The 17081-nt window shown below is 35.3% G+C and overlaps 1 protein-coding gene across 1 annotated transcript in view; it reads right to left on the reverse strand.

The window, feature by feature from the left end:
* Mcm7 (minichromosome maintenance 7) overlaps nt 1-17081 on the reverse strand; it is a 146437-nt gene that overhangs the window by 14433 nt on the left and 114923 nt on the right. The window contains exon 13 of the mRNA XM_090413327.1: nt 7458-7710. Within this exon, the coding sequence (XP_090269453.1) occupies nt 7458-7710 (253 nt within the window). The remainder of the gene's footprint in view (nt 1-7457; nt 7711-17081) is intronic.

Consider the following 17081-nt stretch of genomic DNA (forward strand, 5'->3'; position numbering starts at 1 on the left):
AAAGAATAACATGTAAGAAAGTTTTAAAGCGAATAAAAGTTGAGCAGCTCTCAGATGTAAACTGTAGACTAAAATACAGAAATATTATTGAAAAGAAAATGAAAGAGTTTGAGAACAGGAATCAAACCTTGGAGATTCAGTGGCAAACTCTGAAGGAAACATTGATTGATTCTGCCAGAGAGGCATGTGGTGAGGTTGTGTGCAAAGATAAAAAAATCAGAACTCCCTGGTGGACACAGGAAGTTAAAGAGGCAGTGAAGGAAAAGAAGAAAGCATTTCAAAAGTTCCTGGCAAATAAGTCAGCTTTTACTCTTACAGAATACAGAGACAAATGTAAGAAAGCTAAACAGTGTGTAAAACTAGCTAAACAAAAGTCATGGGAGGACTTTGGCAAGAATATAGAAAATAAATATCAAGAAGGTGGCAAAATATTCTGGAGGTTGTTGAAGAAGCTTAGGAATGGAGGAAAGAGTGCTGTAAAAGGAATTAGAGATGATAAAGGTGAAATGAAAACAGGAGAAAAAGATATCCTTGAAGTATGGAGTAATTACTTTGAAAAACTGCTAAATGAAACAAGCAGTGATGACAGCACGGTGATAAAAAACACTGACCAGGCATGCAGTCAGGAATACATATCCATACTTGAAGTAGAAAAAGCCATCAAAGGCTTGAAATGTGGAAAGGCAGCAGGAGTAGATGATATTCGACCAGAAATGCTGAAGTATGGTGGTATAAGAGTCTTACAGAGGCTGCACTGCATAGTTCAGAAAGCCTGGACAGAGGGACAAATTCCCGATGATTGGAGTAGAGCTCTCATAGTACCCATATATAAAAAGGGAAATAAAACTGAATGTGAGAATTACAGAGGTATTTCCCTACTGAGTGTTCCTGGCAAGATCTATGCAAGTATACTTGAGAAACGGTTGAGAAGAATTGTGGAAGAAAAGCTTGGTGAAGAACAAGCTGGATTCAGGCCAAATAGAGGCTGTCAGGATCAGATCTTCACTTTACGACAAATAGTGGAGAAAGCATGGGAATATAACAAAGATCTGTATTTAAGTTTTGTCGATTTGGAAAAGGCATATGACAAGGTGCCAAGAGAGAAGCTATTGAATACGCTGCAGTTATATGGTGTCAATGGGGCATTATATCAAGCAATACTTAGTCTTTATTTGAGTTGTGAGTCAGCAGTTAGAATTGAAGGAAGTACAGGAAGATGGTTTAATGTTAAATCTGGTGTGAGACAAGGATGTACATTATCCCCTCTGTTATTCATTATCTATATGGATCACATTATGAAGGAATGTGGTATTAAACCTGATATCAAAATTGGAGATGTTAATGTCAGCTCTTTGCTTTATGCGGATGATGTTATACTTCTAAATAAATCCGCTACAAGTCTGCAAGATTCTCTGACTAAATTGAATAGCTGTTGTAATAGATATGGTATGAAGGTCAGCAATAAAAAGACAAAGACAATGAAAATAGGCAGAATCATTGAAAATGTCAACTGTGTTGTGAATGGAGAGCCTGTGGAACAAGTAAAACATTTCAGCTACTTAGGCACAATTTTTACTGAAGATGGTAAACTAAATATAGAAATAGACAACAGAATCAGCAAAGCTGCTATCGTGGGAAGTCAATTGAATAAATTCATATGGAATAAGAAAGAAATTAGTCGGAACACTAAATTAGCTGTATACAAGACTGTGTTCAAACCAATTTTAACTTATGGATCTGAGAGCTGGGTTAGAAGTAAAACACTTGACCAAAGACTAGAGACCGCAGATATGAGAGTCCTGAGAAAATTAGAGGCGTGAACAGATGGCATCAATGGCAATATCATATTAAAAATGAGGATATTAGGAAAGAACTTGACATTGTCAGCATCCAGGAATGCGTTAGCAGAGCTAATCTCAGATGGTATGGTCACTTAAATAGAATGGGAGAGGAAAGATTAGCAAAACAAGTGTTCTCTGCCAGGTTGGCAGGAAAACGACCCAGAGGAAGACCAAGATATAGGTGGATTGATACGGTACAAAGTGCCTTAGACGATAGAAATATAAGATCTGATAATGTTGGAGTCTTGACAAGTAACAGACTGATTTGGAGGAAAATTGTAGATAGGAAGTTAGTAATGATGTAATTTTTTCATGTAGTACTGTCATATCCTGTACACCCCTTGAGGGTACATGGCAGGAATTGGATGATGATGATGATTTAGTCCATTTCCACCAGAAAACTGGTGGCTGTTTATTGTTTCACTTTCAAAAAAATGCATATCAGGAATCGAAACAAAAATTTAACATATAATGTTGCTTGAATTTCTTATATACTATAAAAAAAAAAAAAAATAAATAAATAAAATAATAGATACCATATTTACTCAAATATAACTCTCACTTTTCCCCACAAAATCAAAGCTAAAAAATCACGGTGCAAGATATATGTGGGGATTTTCAGAAACTAGAGTTTTCAAGAAAAAAACTGAAAATGGGTATGACTTACCAAGAATCTCCTATTCGTTATCGCTACTTCTGGCCTCGAGAGCAGTTTCCTTGTGTGCATCATTGAGGTCACTACTCAAATAGCATCATCTTCTTTCCCATTATTTCAAGCAAAAATTACAGCAATTTACAAGACTTGAGATACATAATGAACAATCTTTCATGAATGACCAATGAGAAGTGAAAGCAGAGCGTGAAACAGATAGCAATGGTAGGCCAGTAGAGATAGAGCAGCTATGAAGACGTGCATATGATTGGGTAAATTGTTGAGTTGAAATTATAATTCTCTTCGACTCAAATGCAATCAAACAAACAAACACTTATTTCATGTAATTGAAAAATTGAACAATAGTTTTTAGCTAGATATTATGTTTGCCGGTGCAACATGTGGTTTTGCTCGAGTCTATACAGCATAGTTTCTGTGTGGGCGTGGCAGCATGTGATTCATTAGTTAATGCTGTTTTTATCCCAGTTGTCTCTAATTGCACTATTTGTTGAGAAATATATTACACAGACTGCAAATGTCTCTGTACCTTATTTAGTGATAAAAAAAAAAACTACCCGTTTTTCTTGTGTCAGCAGTATAGTGGCTGTTGGGGATGGCGAGTTGTTTACCGCAGGGAGCGAGTTATTATCGCCGTGACGTGAAAGTGTTTAAACTTTTTTTCATGTGCAAGGTACACGTGAAACTTTTTAATTTCTTTTTTCATAAAGTAAAATCAAGGGTGCAAGTTATATTCGAGTAAATACAGTACAAGTTTCATTATTGTGCTGAGAAGATACTAAAAATCATCTAAGTAATTCTGAAATGAATGAATGAAGACTTCCTCTACTGGATTCCAAGGAATAAAAATACCACTATCAAATGCTCCTAAATGTAGGAGAATCATAGAAAGAAGACATACTGAGTAGAGGTAACAATATGATTATTTACAAGTTGAGTATGAGTTGCCTTTTTAGAAAGCAAATTTCCCAGTTCCAATACATTTTTAACAAAAATGCTTCTTTCCAGAATCTTACAAATTTGAGTGTTGGATTAAAAATAATCTTGATCAAAGACTAATTTTTCTTTGTGTAAAAAAAGGGTGGGGTGAACAGACGAATCATGAAAATTGAAGATATGAGGAAGGATTGTCAACATTAAAAAATGTGCGAGTATGACAAATCTAAGGTGATATGGTCACTTAAACAGAATGGGAGAGGAAAGGTTAACAAAGTGTTTGATACCAAGAAAACTCAGAAGATGCCTAAGATCTAGGTGAAATGATGCAATTTACCTTAAGACCTTTGAGGCCAAAGACAAATAATGTAATAATTTCAGAAACTTATAGGCATGATCAGAATGATTGTAATGGCTATAATACTGAGAGATAGAAGAGATTAGAGCCTCATCACTTACCTTTCTAATGCACATTATAGTTCACAGGTTAAATAGCTGTAGTCATATGGAAGAAACTTGATCCCTCCCCACCATTATAATCTCTTCTGTATACAACTATAGAGAAGAATATGGGAATTGTAGGATGAATTCCAATAGCATGGTTTATGAAGTTATGAATGAAAACCATGAATAGGCTCTTAGGAATAAAATTGAAAAACTAGAGAATTTAATAGAAGATATGCTAAATTATGAATAGACATAATGGGAGTTAGTGAGATGAGATGAATAGGAAATGGAAGTTACCCCACTAGCTAAAAGGGTACAAATAAACAATATGGTGAAAACAGACTGCTACAAATTAATTTTAATAAAGCAATTTAAAATATGGTGCATCAGGAGGTGGCATCTATAATGTCAGTCTCTGTTCCCAGTTCCCAAATATTTGCAATCACTTGAAATGTCAAGAATAAGCACTTTTCACTATCTGATGCACAAAGAGACCAAAGCAGCCATATGATATGATGTGAAGCCATTATTGGGCACTTTGAAAAGAGAGAAGTTTTTGACAAGGAAATTTTAATCGGCAATTAATGTGGCTCTATAAATATGACAGAGCCACACTCATTGCTGATCCTATGACCCTAAGGATAAATATCTCAGGAGAGACAATCCAAACAGTGCAGCCAAAAGAATTCAGTTCTGCTAGTAAATGGACACAAAACTCATACACACCATGATAAACAGAAAATACTTCTGAAGTTCTGCACAAACCATGACAAGAGAACACTACATATAACACATAGCACCTCGCCAGAATAATAATGCCTAACCACATTCTCCTCAAACTGTGAGAGGCAATATTGTTCTCTACTCTGCTGATCTTATTGATACTATGAGAGTTCCATTTGTTTCAAAAAAAAAAAAAAAAAAAAAATGTTGCTTTTCTTCAAAAGATGAAGACTTTCAGGCACTCATCTGAAATACCTACATTAAGTGAGAGAGAGAGAAGATTATGAACCAAATGAATATAAATTGAATGAATTTGTTCAATATTTCCTGGATGTTAGTGAAACAGATATCAAATGAAGAACAATCATGTTATTTTCGGCATTACTAATTTTTACATGTTGGTTTATATGTATACAGTGAACCTCCATAACTCAGTTGCCAACAAGGATGCCATTTGACTGGAAAGATGTGAATGCAAGAATTGAGTGAAGGTGACAACCAGTCTCAAATAGAGGTTGTAGGGATTTTATTTCCAGGAAATGTTTTTTCACCCTGCAAGCAAACTGGCCAGAAAAATGCACAAAATTCATAGACATACAGACCTCACAGGCAAGATTAACTGCCTTATAGTATTAATTAGATTTCAATAATTAATACAGTGGTATCTAGCTAATCCGAACCATCCAGTAATCCGAACTGCGGTTTGAAAGAAAAAAAAAAGTTTTATTTATTACGTATTATTTTGTACTATTATTTTTATTTAATAATTATTATTTTAACTATTATTATTTATTATTATTACAGTACAGTATTTTTTTTTCATACTGTCGATTGTACGGTTATAGTGTAGGCCTATTTTGATTTATTGTGTGTTCACGATTGCTTCTTAAGCCGTTGAACTTGAAGCAATTCGAGTGTAATGAAAAAACTGTGGTCTTCTAGAATTTACCAAGATAACTACGGTGATACACAAAAAGAGGAAATTCAAAACGTACATAATTTGGTTAAAAATATAAATCCAGATGTTATGGAGTGGATTACAGGTAGAACCGAAAGTGAATTCAAAATCAAACCAGATGCTGAAATTACAAATATGACGCTACAGAATGAATTAGAAGACGATGATGACGATGAAGAACTCGAAGAAAAAAAGTAAAACACGAAGAGGCACCTACAGTTTTAATATGCGTATAGAATGTGCTAAGCAGAATGATACGCCATTCCACAAAATTTTATTGCTAATGCAGCTCCGAGAAGAAGCATTCGAAAAAAGTTTATCGTCCAAGAAGCAAAAGAAAATCAGTGACTTTTTTACAAAGAAATTAAAAAAAAAATTTTTTTTGTGTGTTATTTTGTGAAACTTTTTGTGTTGTGTATAAGAAAGTGATATTTTTTATTAAGTTATGTTATGTAGTGAACTATGCAATTTTATTAAATCAGAATCCTCAACAATACAGGTACATACAAACTAAATGTTTTACTAAAATAAACTTGTAGTATTATTTTTTAAGTTTTACATTACAGTACAGTAGCTTTTTTTCTATCAGTTACTTCATTTATTTACAGAATTAAATTGATGTACCACTAGAATCTGATTATTTTTGTCTTAAACACTAGTTATTGTCTCTTGGGGGGAAATTCGCTAATCCGTACGAGCACGGTTTTTATTAGTTCGGATTAGCGAGATACTACTGTACTTTAATTATTGAAATCTTGCCCATGACAGGCAAGTAAGCCTAATACTGAGGGAAAAAAGTTTAGATGAGGCTTGTGTACATTAAAACAAACTTTTTTTTTGAGACTATTCAACCTTATTATGCTTTCAATTTATCAACTTTTACTTATTGGGATATTTAGTGGGCTCATTAATCAGCATGTTTTACTGGAAGAAAACTGCCACCTTTATCTCAGATTGGATTAACTCAGATAACGTGACTGCTCCTCTTGTTCAGTCACTTACACAGTTCATCATCATCAAATTCCAGCAATGTACCCTCAAGGGTGTACAGGATATGATAGTACTACATGAAAAATTTACATCATTACTAACTTCCTATCTACAATTTTCCTCCAAATCAATCTGTTACTTGTCAAGACTCCAACATTATCAGATCTTATATTTCTATCTTCTAAGGCACATTTTACCTCTTAATCCACCTATATCTTGGTCTTCCTCTAGGTCGTTTTCTTGCCAACCTGGCAGAGAACACTTGTTTTGCTAATCTTTCCTCTCCCATTCCGTTTAAGTGACCATACCACCTGAGATTAGCTCTGCTAATGCATTCCTGGATGCTGACAATGTCAAGTTCTTTCCCAATATCCTCTTTTTTAATATGATATTGCCATTGATGCCATCTGTTCACGCCTGTAATCTTTCTCAGGACTCTCATATCTGTGGTCTCTAGTCTTTGGTCAAGTGTTTTACTTCTGACCCAGCTTTCTTATCCATAAGTTAAAACTGGTTTGAATACTGTCTTGTATACAGCTAATTTAGCGTTTTGGCTAATTTCTCTCTTATTCCATATTTAATTTACCATCTTCATTAAAAATTGTGCCTAAGTAGCTGAATTGTTTTACTTTTCAGCTACTTAGGCACAATATTCAGTTGACTTCCTACTATACCAGCTTTGTTGATTCTGTTGTCTATTTCCATATTTAATTTACCATCTTCATTAAAAATTGTGCCTAAGTAGCTGAATTGTTTTACTTTTCAGCTACTTAGGCACAATTTTTAGTGAATATGGTAAATTAAATAACTTACACAGTTATGTACTCAAATTTTACTAACCTCTGAAACCTTCCAATGAAATTCAACAATTACAGTAATTTCAAATACTTACCAAAGCAGTGGCTAAACGCAATATAGCCAAAAGGTTTCTAGCTGATGTGAAAGTCATGTCTGTACTATTTCGTGCTTCTTTACGCATCTCCACATAGGCTCCAACTATGTAATCTGTAAGATTGTCAGGCACAACAGGATTCTTTTTTTTGCACAAAGAAATATATCGTCTCATCAGCTTCATATCCAAAGGTTTGATCTGTGATGGTGGTTCAGCACAGTTCTGATGAACATAAGTGATGTGCTGGGCTAATCTGTTAAAAAAAAAAAATAATAAAAATAAATAAATAAATATATATATATATATATTATACTACCAATAATATTTATATTTTTCTTATGCAGATTATACATGTATAATTTTTTTTTTTTAAATAAATCAATAATTACTGTTCTGTATAATCCCATGCTTTGGTCATGTTCTGCAGGAAATCACATGCTCCAACTCACACCTTTTAATTTATGATGTGCAGTACATATTTTATTCATTTATTTTATTATGAAATTTTAAATTAAATGTCTAATCATTTAGATTTGACAGTTGTGCAGCAAGCTGTCAATACAGAGCATGTCATGCTTGGCTAATCAGCTAAGCTAATGCCTATGTTGTTCCCGTATAGGAAGTAGGCGGGGCCGTTTACCCTATCTAACTTTTTGGAGACTGAGTGGGCAGTTCAATCTCCACTGGTAGCCAATCAGAGAGATGGCTGGCCCAAGGCTATCACTGATTCATCGATACGCAGTGAAGAAGGCGGCAAGGTAGTGCCGCCATCTCTAACCCTAACACAATATTTTTAATGTCTGAAAATAGTGTGGATTCTACGGTCGATTTTCTTGAGTTTACGGGACGAAAAACCCAAGTTTCCGGGAGAAAAAACCCGCGCCAGAGATCGACTAACTCGGGAACCGGCTGAAAAAAGGCTTAGAAAAAGTTCCTCTAGTCGGCGACTAGATTTGAACCACCAAATCCTTTCTTCGTGTGGTCAAGCGCTGTAGAGTGCAAACGCCACTTCTACTGAGCTACATAGGCTCTCCTGTGTATGCTTGGTGATATACATATTAATGTTAATACTTTAATGTATAGATTTTCTCTCGCAACGTTTGTTGGTAGTTCCCCGAAGTCTTTTAAGAAGACAAAACTAGTTGTGCATTATTAAGATAATAATGCTTTTACCAGCTAGACTAAATGTTGTGCAATGATTAAGAGAAAAGCCACTGCTATTTACAGATGTCATATGAAGGTTGGTCCAAAAATAATGCCACCATTATGATAGCTAGCCAGCCAAAAGAGATGTCAGTAAAACAACTAGTTTATTTTCATACTCTATTTTACAACATTACACCCCCCCCCTCTTTCAATAGATTTTCTCTTTAAGTAATAAAATTTCCAAAGTCACTATACAGTATACTCTTAGGTTGTTTCCAGAACCATTTTCTCATCTTTGCTTTAGCCTATTAATTGATTCTGAAATGGATACTCTTGACATGTCTTCAATTTAAGAATAACCAAAAATCTGATTTCTTTAATAAACAATGAAGTGAATGTGCTCTTGTGTTGTGCTGCCTTGCATTATTATGTGAGACCTTGCATCACACACACACACACACACTAGACCCTCTCTGTTCAACTTACTGCTCTGAGGGAGTAAAGTCTAGCTACTGCCTCTTTCTTAACCACATGCAAATTTATTATATATACAGTGTGTGTGTATGTGTAATTGATTTACTTGGCTGAGAGACATTTTTGAAACAGATTAAATGACTATAAGCTGAAAGATAAAAAATAGAAATGCTAATTTAAATAAACTGCACGACTAGTTTCATCTTCTTAGAAGATGTAATAACATATTAATGTTAATACTTTAATGTATAGATTTTCTCTCACGTTTGTTGGTAGTTCCCCGAAGTCTTTTAAAAAGACGAAACTAGTTGTGTAGTTTACTTAAATTAAAATAAGTGTTTCTTTTTTTTTATCTCAGTTTATAGTCATTTAATCTGTTTAAAAAAAAAAAAAAAACACGCATACAAAAATACATATGCCATTCTAAAAATTTTATATGCATATTTGTCTCTTAGCTGCAAGTGGTTAATTTCTGTACTGAAATCCAAGCAGTTTGATTCTATACATATATATTTTGCTGTGATAATTCTTTCCACACTTAAAAATCAACTTTTACTTCCTCAATACACACACATATATATAAAGACTTCATACTTCCATAATATCCAATCCCATCCCAAGAAAGGTGATAAAAGTCAACCAACCTGTTTGAACTACCAATGAACACTTGCTATCTAACCAGTGACCACCAGTATGGATTTTGCCCCTTGCGATCTACAACTGATCTTGCTTTCATTACTCACCTCCGGACTCAAGCAATGGAGAAATTTGGAGAAACTCATGTGGTTGCCCTTGACATTTCAAAGGCATTCAATTGGGTTTGGCACAGGGCCGACTTAAACTGCAATCCTATGGTCTGCCTTCCTCACTCTGCAACTGAATCGCCAACTTTCTCACTGATTGCTCACTATGCGTCATAGTGGACAGTTTACTCTCCTCAAACTTCCCCACCAATACAGGAGTATCCCAAGGTTCTATTCTTTCACCCACTCTCTTCCTCTCGTATATAAATCACCTACTCTCCCAGACTTCCAATCCTATCCACTGCTTTGCTAACGACAATACACTCCATTGCTTCTTTTCATTCGCCAAATCTTGTAGTGCTCAAGTATTAGAATCCATCCTCAAGATCTACCACAACAAGTGACCTGAACTTAGATCTCCTAGCTATATTTCAGTGGGGTAAGGACAACCTTGTAAACTTCAATGCTACCAAAATTAAGTCCTGTCTATTCTCTCACAAGAAAGAGCTCCCCCCCCCCAGCTTAAGTAATATAAGGTAAGGGGGAGATATCCAAGCACGATCAGATTTCTCTTCTTGGACTGACCTACACCTCCAATCTTCAACCACATTTCAACTATAGCTTCTGCAGCCACCAAATTAGCTGGTGAATTTTTTCACACAAGACACTACTTCACACTTTCACAGCTGCTAACTCTACACAAAGTCCAAATCTGCCTAGCCACGGAATATTGCTCTGATATTTGGGATGGTGCATCAAAATTCCCTCTAAGATTGCTTGATTCTGTCCAGAAGAGGGCAATCCAGCTAATTAATGATCTCTCTCATATACCCACTTCAATCTTTCCCTCGCAGATGTTCAATTTCTGCCTTGTGCCTCTTCTACAGATACTTTCATGGACAGTGCTCTGCTGAATTGGCCACTATTATTCCTCCACTCCTTAAAACAAGAGCCACTGCTAACCAACACCCTTTTACTCTATTTTGAAACTCACTGTACCAACTTCACTACCTCCTCTTTCATTCCATCTACTTCTGTACTTTGGAACAGTCTCCCATACTCTGTCTTCCCCAAAGATTACAACCCTCAGCTGTTCAAGCAAAATGCAAACAGATTCCTCCTTTCTTCTATTCCTCTTGCCCATACCAGCACTAATGTGCTATAAGTCATGTGACCTTGTATGTGTGGATCAGATATAAAATAAATAAATAAAAACAGTTCAAAAATCTCTAAGATACACATGCTTCACATGCCATTTTATGTGAGAAGAAGGGTTTACACTTCATGGTGAGTTTAGATTTTCATTGGCAAATACTAGCATGATAGAGAGATAATTTGAATTTTGATGCAATTTTTAAATAAAGCCATATATTATGAACAGAAATTGGACAAAGTAATCACTTGGGAAATTTTTATTTCTCCAGAATGAATGAAATTAAGACTGAAATAACTCGTTTTACTTATACACAAGTTTTACACACACACACACACACACACACACACAAAAAAAAAATCAGCTAATGCTTTTTATTTCCATATAGAGAGTAGGCAAGGCCGTTGTAGCCCTATCTAACTTTTTGGAGATTGAGTGGGCAGCTCAATCTCCACTGGTAGCCAATCAGTCAGAGATAGCTGGCACAAGGCTATCACTAATTTGATCAACATGCAGTGAAGAGATGGCCAACAAGTGCCGCCATCTTGTGATCCATAACCCTAACACAATATTTTTAATGTCTGAAAATAGTATGGTGGGTTCAATGGTCAATTTTCTTGAGTTTATAGGACGAAAAACCCAAGTTTCCAGGAGAACAAACCCGCTTGCCTGTGCCAGAGATTGACTAACTCAGGAACTGGTCGAAAAAGGCTTAGAAAATGTTCCTCTAGTCGGTGACTAGATTTGAACCCAACCCAAGTCTTCTTTTGTGAAGTTATGCACTGTGAAGTACAAATGCCACTTCCACTAGCTACACAGGCTCTAGATCTCTATACTGACTTTAAAAATGTTTCTGAAATGTTTTTCAGATGTTTCCTGAGCTGCTGCCATGTCATATGACATCACTGGCACTGTCCATTATTTTAGAGCCAATCCAAATTCAATAAATCTCTTAATTTAATTAAGATATGCAGACCTAAAGCTTTTATTTTATTGAGAATTCAAAATTATCTTAAAATTTAGGATAATTTTGAATGTTTTACCCTCTGCATTTGTTTATAATGGTACAAAAAGAAAACGACTTTTGATCATATAAGAGCCATTCAAGACATACTATAAACAGTATCAAAATTCCTAATATGCACCATCAGCAGGTGTACAGGATATTATGATAGTGCTATGTGAAAGAGTCAAACCATTACTAACATCTGATCAACAATTATTCTCCAAGTCATTTTGTTATCAGTCAAGAGTCCAACATTATCAGATCTTAAATTTGTCTTCTAAGGGACTTTTTACTGTGTCAATCCACCTACACCAGGGGTGGCCAACCTTTTATAGTTGGTGTGTCTATTTTTTCATTTATTAGTTAAGATGCACCATACAAACTTATACCACTTTTCATCATCATCATCATCATCAAATTCCTGCCATGTACCCTCAAGGGGTGTACTGGATATGACAGTACTACATGAAAAAATTACATCATTACTAACTTCCTATCTACAATTTTCCTCCAAATCAGTCTGTTACTTGTCAAGACTCCAACATTATCAGATCTTATATTTCTATCGTCTAAGGCACTTTGTACCGTATCAATCCACCTATATCTTGGTCTTCCTCTGGGTCGTTTTCCTGCCAACATGGCAGAGAACACTTGTTTTGCTAATCTTTCCTCTCCCATTCGATTTAAGTGACCATACCATCTGAGATTAGCTCTGCTAACGCATTCCTGAATGCTGACAATGTCAAGTTCTTTCCTAATATCCTCATTTTTAATATGATATTGCCATTGATGCCATCTGTTCACACCTCTAATCTTTCTCAGGACTCTCATATCTGCGGTCTCTAGTCTTTGGTCAAGTGTTTTACTTCTGACCCAGCTCTCAGATCCATAAGTTAAAATTGGTTTGAACACAGTCTTGTATACAGCTAATTTAGTGTTCCGACTAATTTCTTTCTTATTCCATATGAATTTATTCAATTGACTTCCCACGATACCAGCTTTGCTGATTCTGTTGTCTATTTCTATATTTAGTTTACCATCTTCAGTAAAAATTGTGCCTAAGTAGCTGAAATGTTTTACTTGTTCCACAGGTTCTCCATTCACAACACAGTTGACATTTTCAATGATTCTGCCTATTTTCATTGTCTTTGTCTTTTTATTGCTGACCTTCATACCATATCTATTACAACAGCTATTCAATTTAGTCAGAGAATCTTGCAGACTTGTAGCGGATTTATTTAGAAGTATAACATCATCCGCATAAAGCAAAGAGCTGACATTAACATCTCCAATTTTGATATCATGTTTAATACCACTTTCCTTCATAATGTGATCCATATAGATAATGAATAACAGAGGGGATAATGTACATCCTTGTCTCACACCAGATTTAACATTAAACCATCTTCCTGTACTTCCTTCAATTCTAACTGCTGACTCACAACTCAAATAAAGACTAAGTATTGCTTGATATAATGCCCCATTGACACCATATAACTGCAGCGTATTGAATAGCTTCTCTCTTGGCGCCTTGTCATATGCCTTTTCCAAGTCGACAAAACTTAAATACAGATCTTTGTTATATTCCCATGCTTTCTCCACTATTTCTCGTAAAGTGAAGATCTGATCCTGACAGCCTCTATTTGGCCTGAATCCAGGTTGTTCTTCACTAAGCTTTTCTTCCACAATTCTTCTCAACCGTTTCTCAAGTATACTTGCATAGATCTTGCCAGGAACACTCAGTAGGGAAATACCTCTGTAATTCTCACATTCAGTTTTATTTCCCTTTTTATATATGGGTACTATGAGAGCTCTACTCCAATCATCGGGAATTCGTCCCTCTGTCCAGGCTTTCTGAACTATGCAGTGCAGCCACTGTAAGACTCTTATACCACCATACTTCAGCATTTCTGGTCGAATATCATCTACTCCTGCTGCCTTTCCACATTTCAAGCCTTTGATGGCTTTTTCTACTTCAAGTATGGATATGTATTCCTGACTGCATGCCTGGTCAGTGTTTTTTTATCACTGTGCTGTCATCACTGCTTGTTTCATTTAGCAGTTTTTCAAAGTAATTACTCCATACTTCAAGGATATCTTTTTCTCCTGTTTTCATTTCACCTTTATCATCTCTAATTCCTTTTACAGCATTCTTTCCTCCATTCCTTAGCTTCTTCAACAACCTCCAGAATATTTTGCCACCTTCTTGATATTTATTTTCTATATTCTTGCCAAAGTCCTCCCATGACTTTTGTTTAGCTAGTTTTACACAGCGTGTAGCTTTCTTACAATTGTCTCTGTATTCTGTAAGAGTAAAAGCTGACTTATTTGCCAGGAACTTTTGATATGCTTTCTTCTTTTCCTTCACTGCCTCTTTAACTTCCTGTGTCCACCAGGGAGTTCTGATTTTTTTATCTTTGCACACAACCTCACCACATGCCTCTCTGGCAGAATCAATCAATGTTTCCTTCAGAGTTTGCCACTGAATCTCCAAGGTTTGATTCCTGTTCTCAAACTCTTTCATTTTCTTTTCAATAATATTTCTGTATTTTAGTCTACAGTTTACATCTGAGAGCTGCTCAACTTTTATTCGCTTTAAAACTTTCTTACATGTTATTCTTTTCAATATGAAATTCAATTTTATCCTGCTCAAGACTAAATAGTGTTCACTTCCAATTTCAAATCCTCTGTACACTCTGGTGTCCTGCACCAGGGAGAAAACATCACTATCAACAATAACATAGTCAATGAGACTTTTCTTATTCCTAGCCTCTTCTCTCCATGTGAATTTGTGCACATTTTTATGTTGGAACATGGTGTTAGTAATAACCAGTCCATGTCCTGAGCAGAAATCCAACAGATATTTGCCATTATTATTAGCTTTGCTCTTTTCTCCAAATTTTCCCAAAATATTTTTGTATGTCTCACAATCATTTCCTACTCTACTATTTAGATCCCCAACAAGGACCAACTTTTCATTTTTCATTGTGTCAGTTGCTTTTTCTAAAGCCTCAAAAAATTCCTCCACTTCTACCTTAGTAGAACCTTCTGTGGGACCATAGGCACAAATAAGTCTCATTGTCCAGTTCCCCATTCTCATATTTGCCCACATTACTCTACTTGAGACTGACTGCCATTCAAGAAGATTAGCCTCGTATTTTGTGTTGAATACTATGGCTACTCCTTCTTTTCCTTGATTGTTATTGCCTGAATATAACATTTTGTATTTATGGCTCAGAAAGATCTCACCAGTTTTGGTCTTTTTTGTTTCAGTCACCCCTATTATGTCGATCTGGTACTTTTCAGCCCTTTTAAAATATGGTAATATGGATATATTTAATAGTTATGCATAAAATGATTTCTATAAAGACAAGATAAACATTAATTATTTTATTGAGACTTTTGAAATTGCTTTGCTTTTGCTAAGCTTGTAATGTTTGGAGTTAAATCAGCTAAAGAACAGTTTTTCAAATTTGAATCAGTCAGTCGCGACTGTAGTTTGTTCTTAATCATTTTCATTGATGAAAATGCTTGTCTGCATCTGTATGTAGTTCCAAAATGACAGATATAACTCTGAGTAGATTTTCTCAGTTCTGGAAAATGTTCACAGGGCAACGATCGCCAGAAATTAATTATATCAGAAGCACCTGGGGGTGATGGAAGTTCATTAAATTTCATTTTCAATAAAGAATTGGTTTTGAGATCAGTAAGTTCCATTTGTATGTTAGTAGGCATTGTCAAGATTTTTTTGTTCAGTAAGTGAAAAGGGATTTATAAATGCAAGTATGCGGTCTTCTTCTTCGGCAAAATCGCTAAAACGACTGTTAAAGGACTCTTACAATAATCTGAGTTTCTCAATATATTCTGTAAAGTTGCCATTATCTTCAAGAGATTCACTATGTTCTTTTAAATGTGGAAATTGACTTAAATCCCCATTTTCTAACTGAGAGATGAACAGTTTTAATTTCATTTTGAATGCACTGATGTCATTTACTAAGTTAGGAAACAATTTGTTCTTGCCCTACAGTTTCAAATTTAGATCACTGAGGTGGCTGGTAACATCAACTAAAAATGCTAAATCAAATAGCCATTTCTCATCACACAACAGAGCTTTTTCCTCATGCAGCTCATCCTTCTCTTCCAGAAAATTACGAACACTTTCTTTCAGATTCCAAAATCTACTGAGAACTTGTTCTTTAGAAAGCCAGCGCATCTCACAATGAAGGATGAGATCACCATATTCCATATCTAGCAGTTCACAATATTCTCTGAATTCTCTTCTGTTTGAAACCCTCTTGCTCTAATTTTATTCACACACTTTACAATGTGTGTGAATACATTGCAATAACATAACATGGTATCATAACATGCTTCAAATTTAGACATTTTCCACACTTTACCAAACTATACCTACCATTGACAGTGCTCCATCAGTGCAAACACTGATAAGCTTACTAGAATCTAGTTGTTGATTTTCTAGACATGACTTTACTTTGTCAAATATGTCCGACCCTCAGGTTTTTCCATGAAGTGACTCAAGACTGATAAGTTCTTCAAAGATGTTAAAATTACCATCACTTCCTCTTATAAAAATGCTTAATTGGGCTACATCACATATGTCAGCGGATTAGTCCAAGGCTAAAGAAAAAAAAAAAGAACAAGCATGAATATGGTGTTTCAATTGCTCAGTAACATCATGGGAAAGTTCTTCGATGCATCTTGTAATTGTTTGCTTGGACTGAGCAATTTGGTTTACTTTTCTTTCAACATTCTTATCACCAAGACGTTTAGCAAATTTTTCGAGACAGGGCTTAACAACTTCCTCTCCATCAGAGAAAGGCTTGTGTTTTTTAGCCAACACAAAGACAATTTCATAAGATGCCTCCAACATTGCCACACTTTCACAACTTCGTTTCACAAATATATTTTGTCTCTTTTTTATTTCTTCCTTTTTCTTAACCATATATTCATTCCGCAACTCAGACTTAGGAACTAACTTCAGTTTTTCTTTTAATTCAGCCTGATATTTTCTATAGTGTCTGCTAAGATCATGTCTTCTATTATCTGAGAGAGTGCTTTCACACACAATGCACAACGGTTTT

This window comes from Typopeltis vanoorti, chromosome 24, assembly GCF_054136105.1.
Source record: "Typopeltis vanoorti isolate ZY-2024b chromosome 24, IOZ_Tvanoo_1.0, whole genome shotgun sequence".
In the NCBI taxonomy this organism is placed as follows: Eukaryota; Metazoa; Arthropoda; class Arachnida; order Uropygi; family Thelyphonidae; genus Typopeltis; species Typopeltis vanoorti.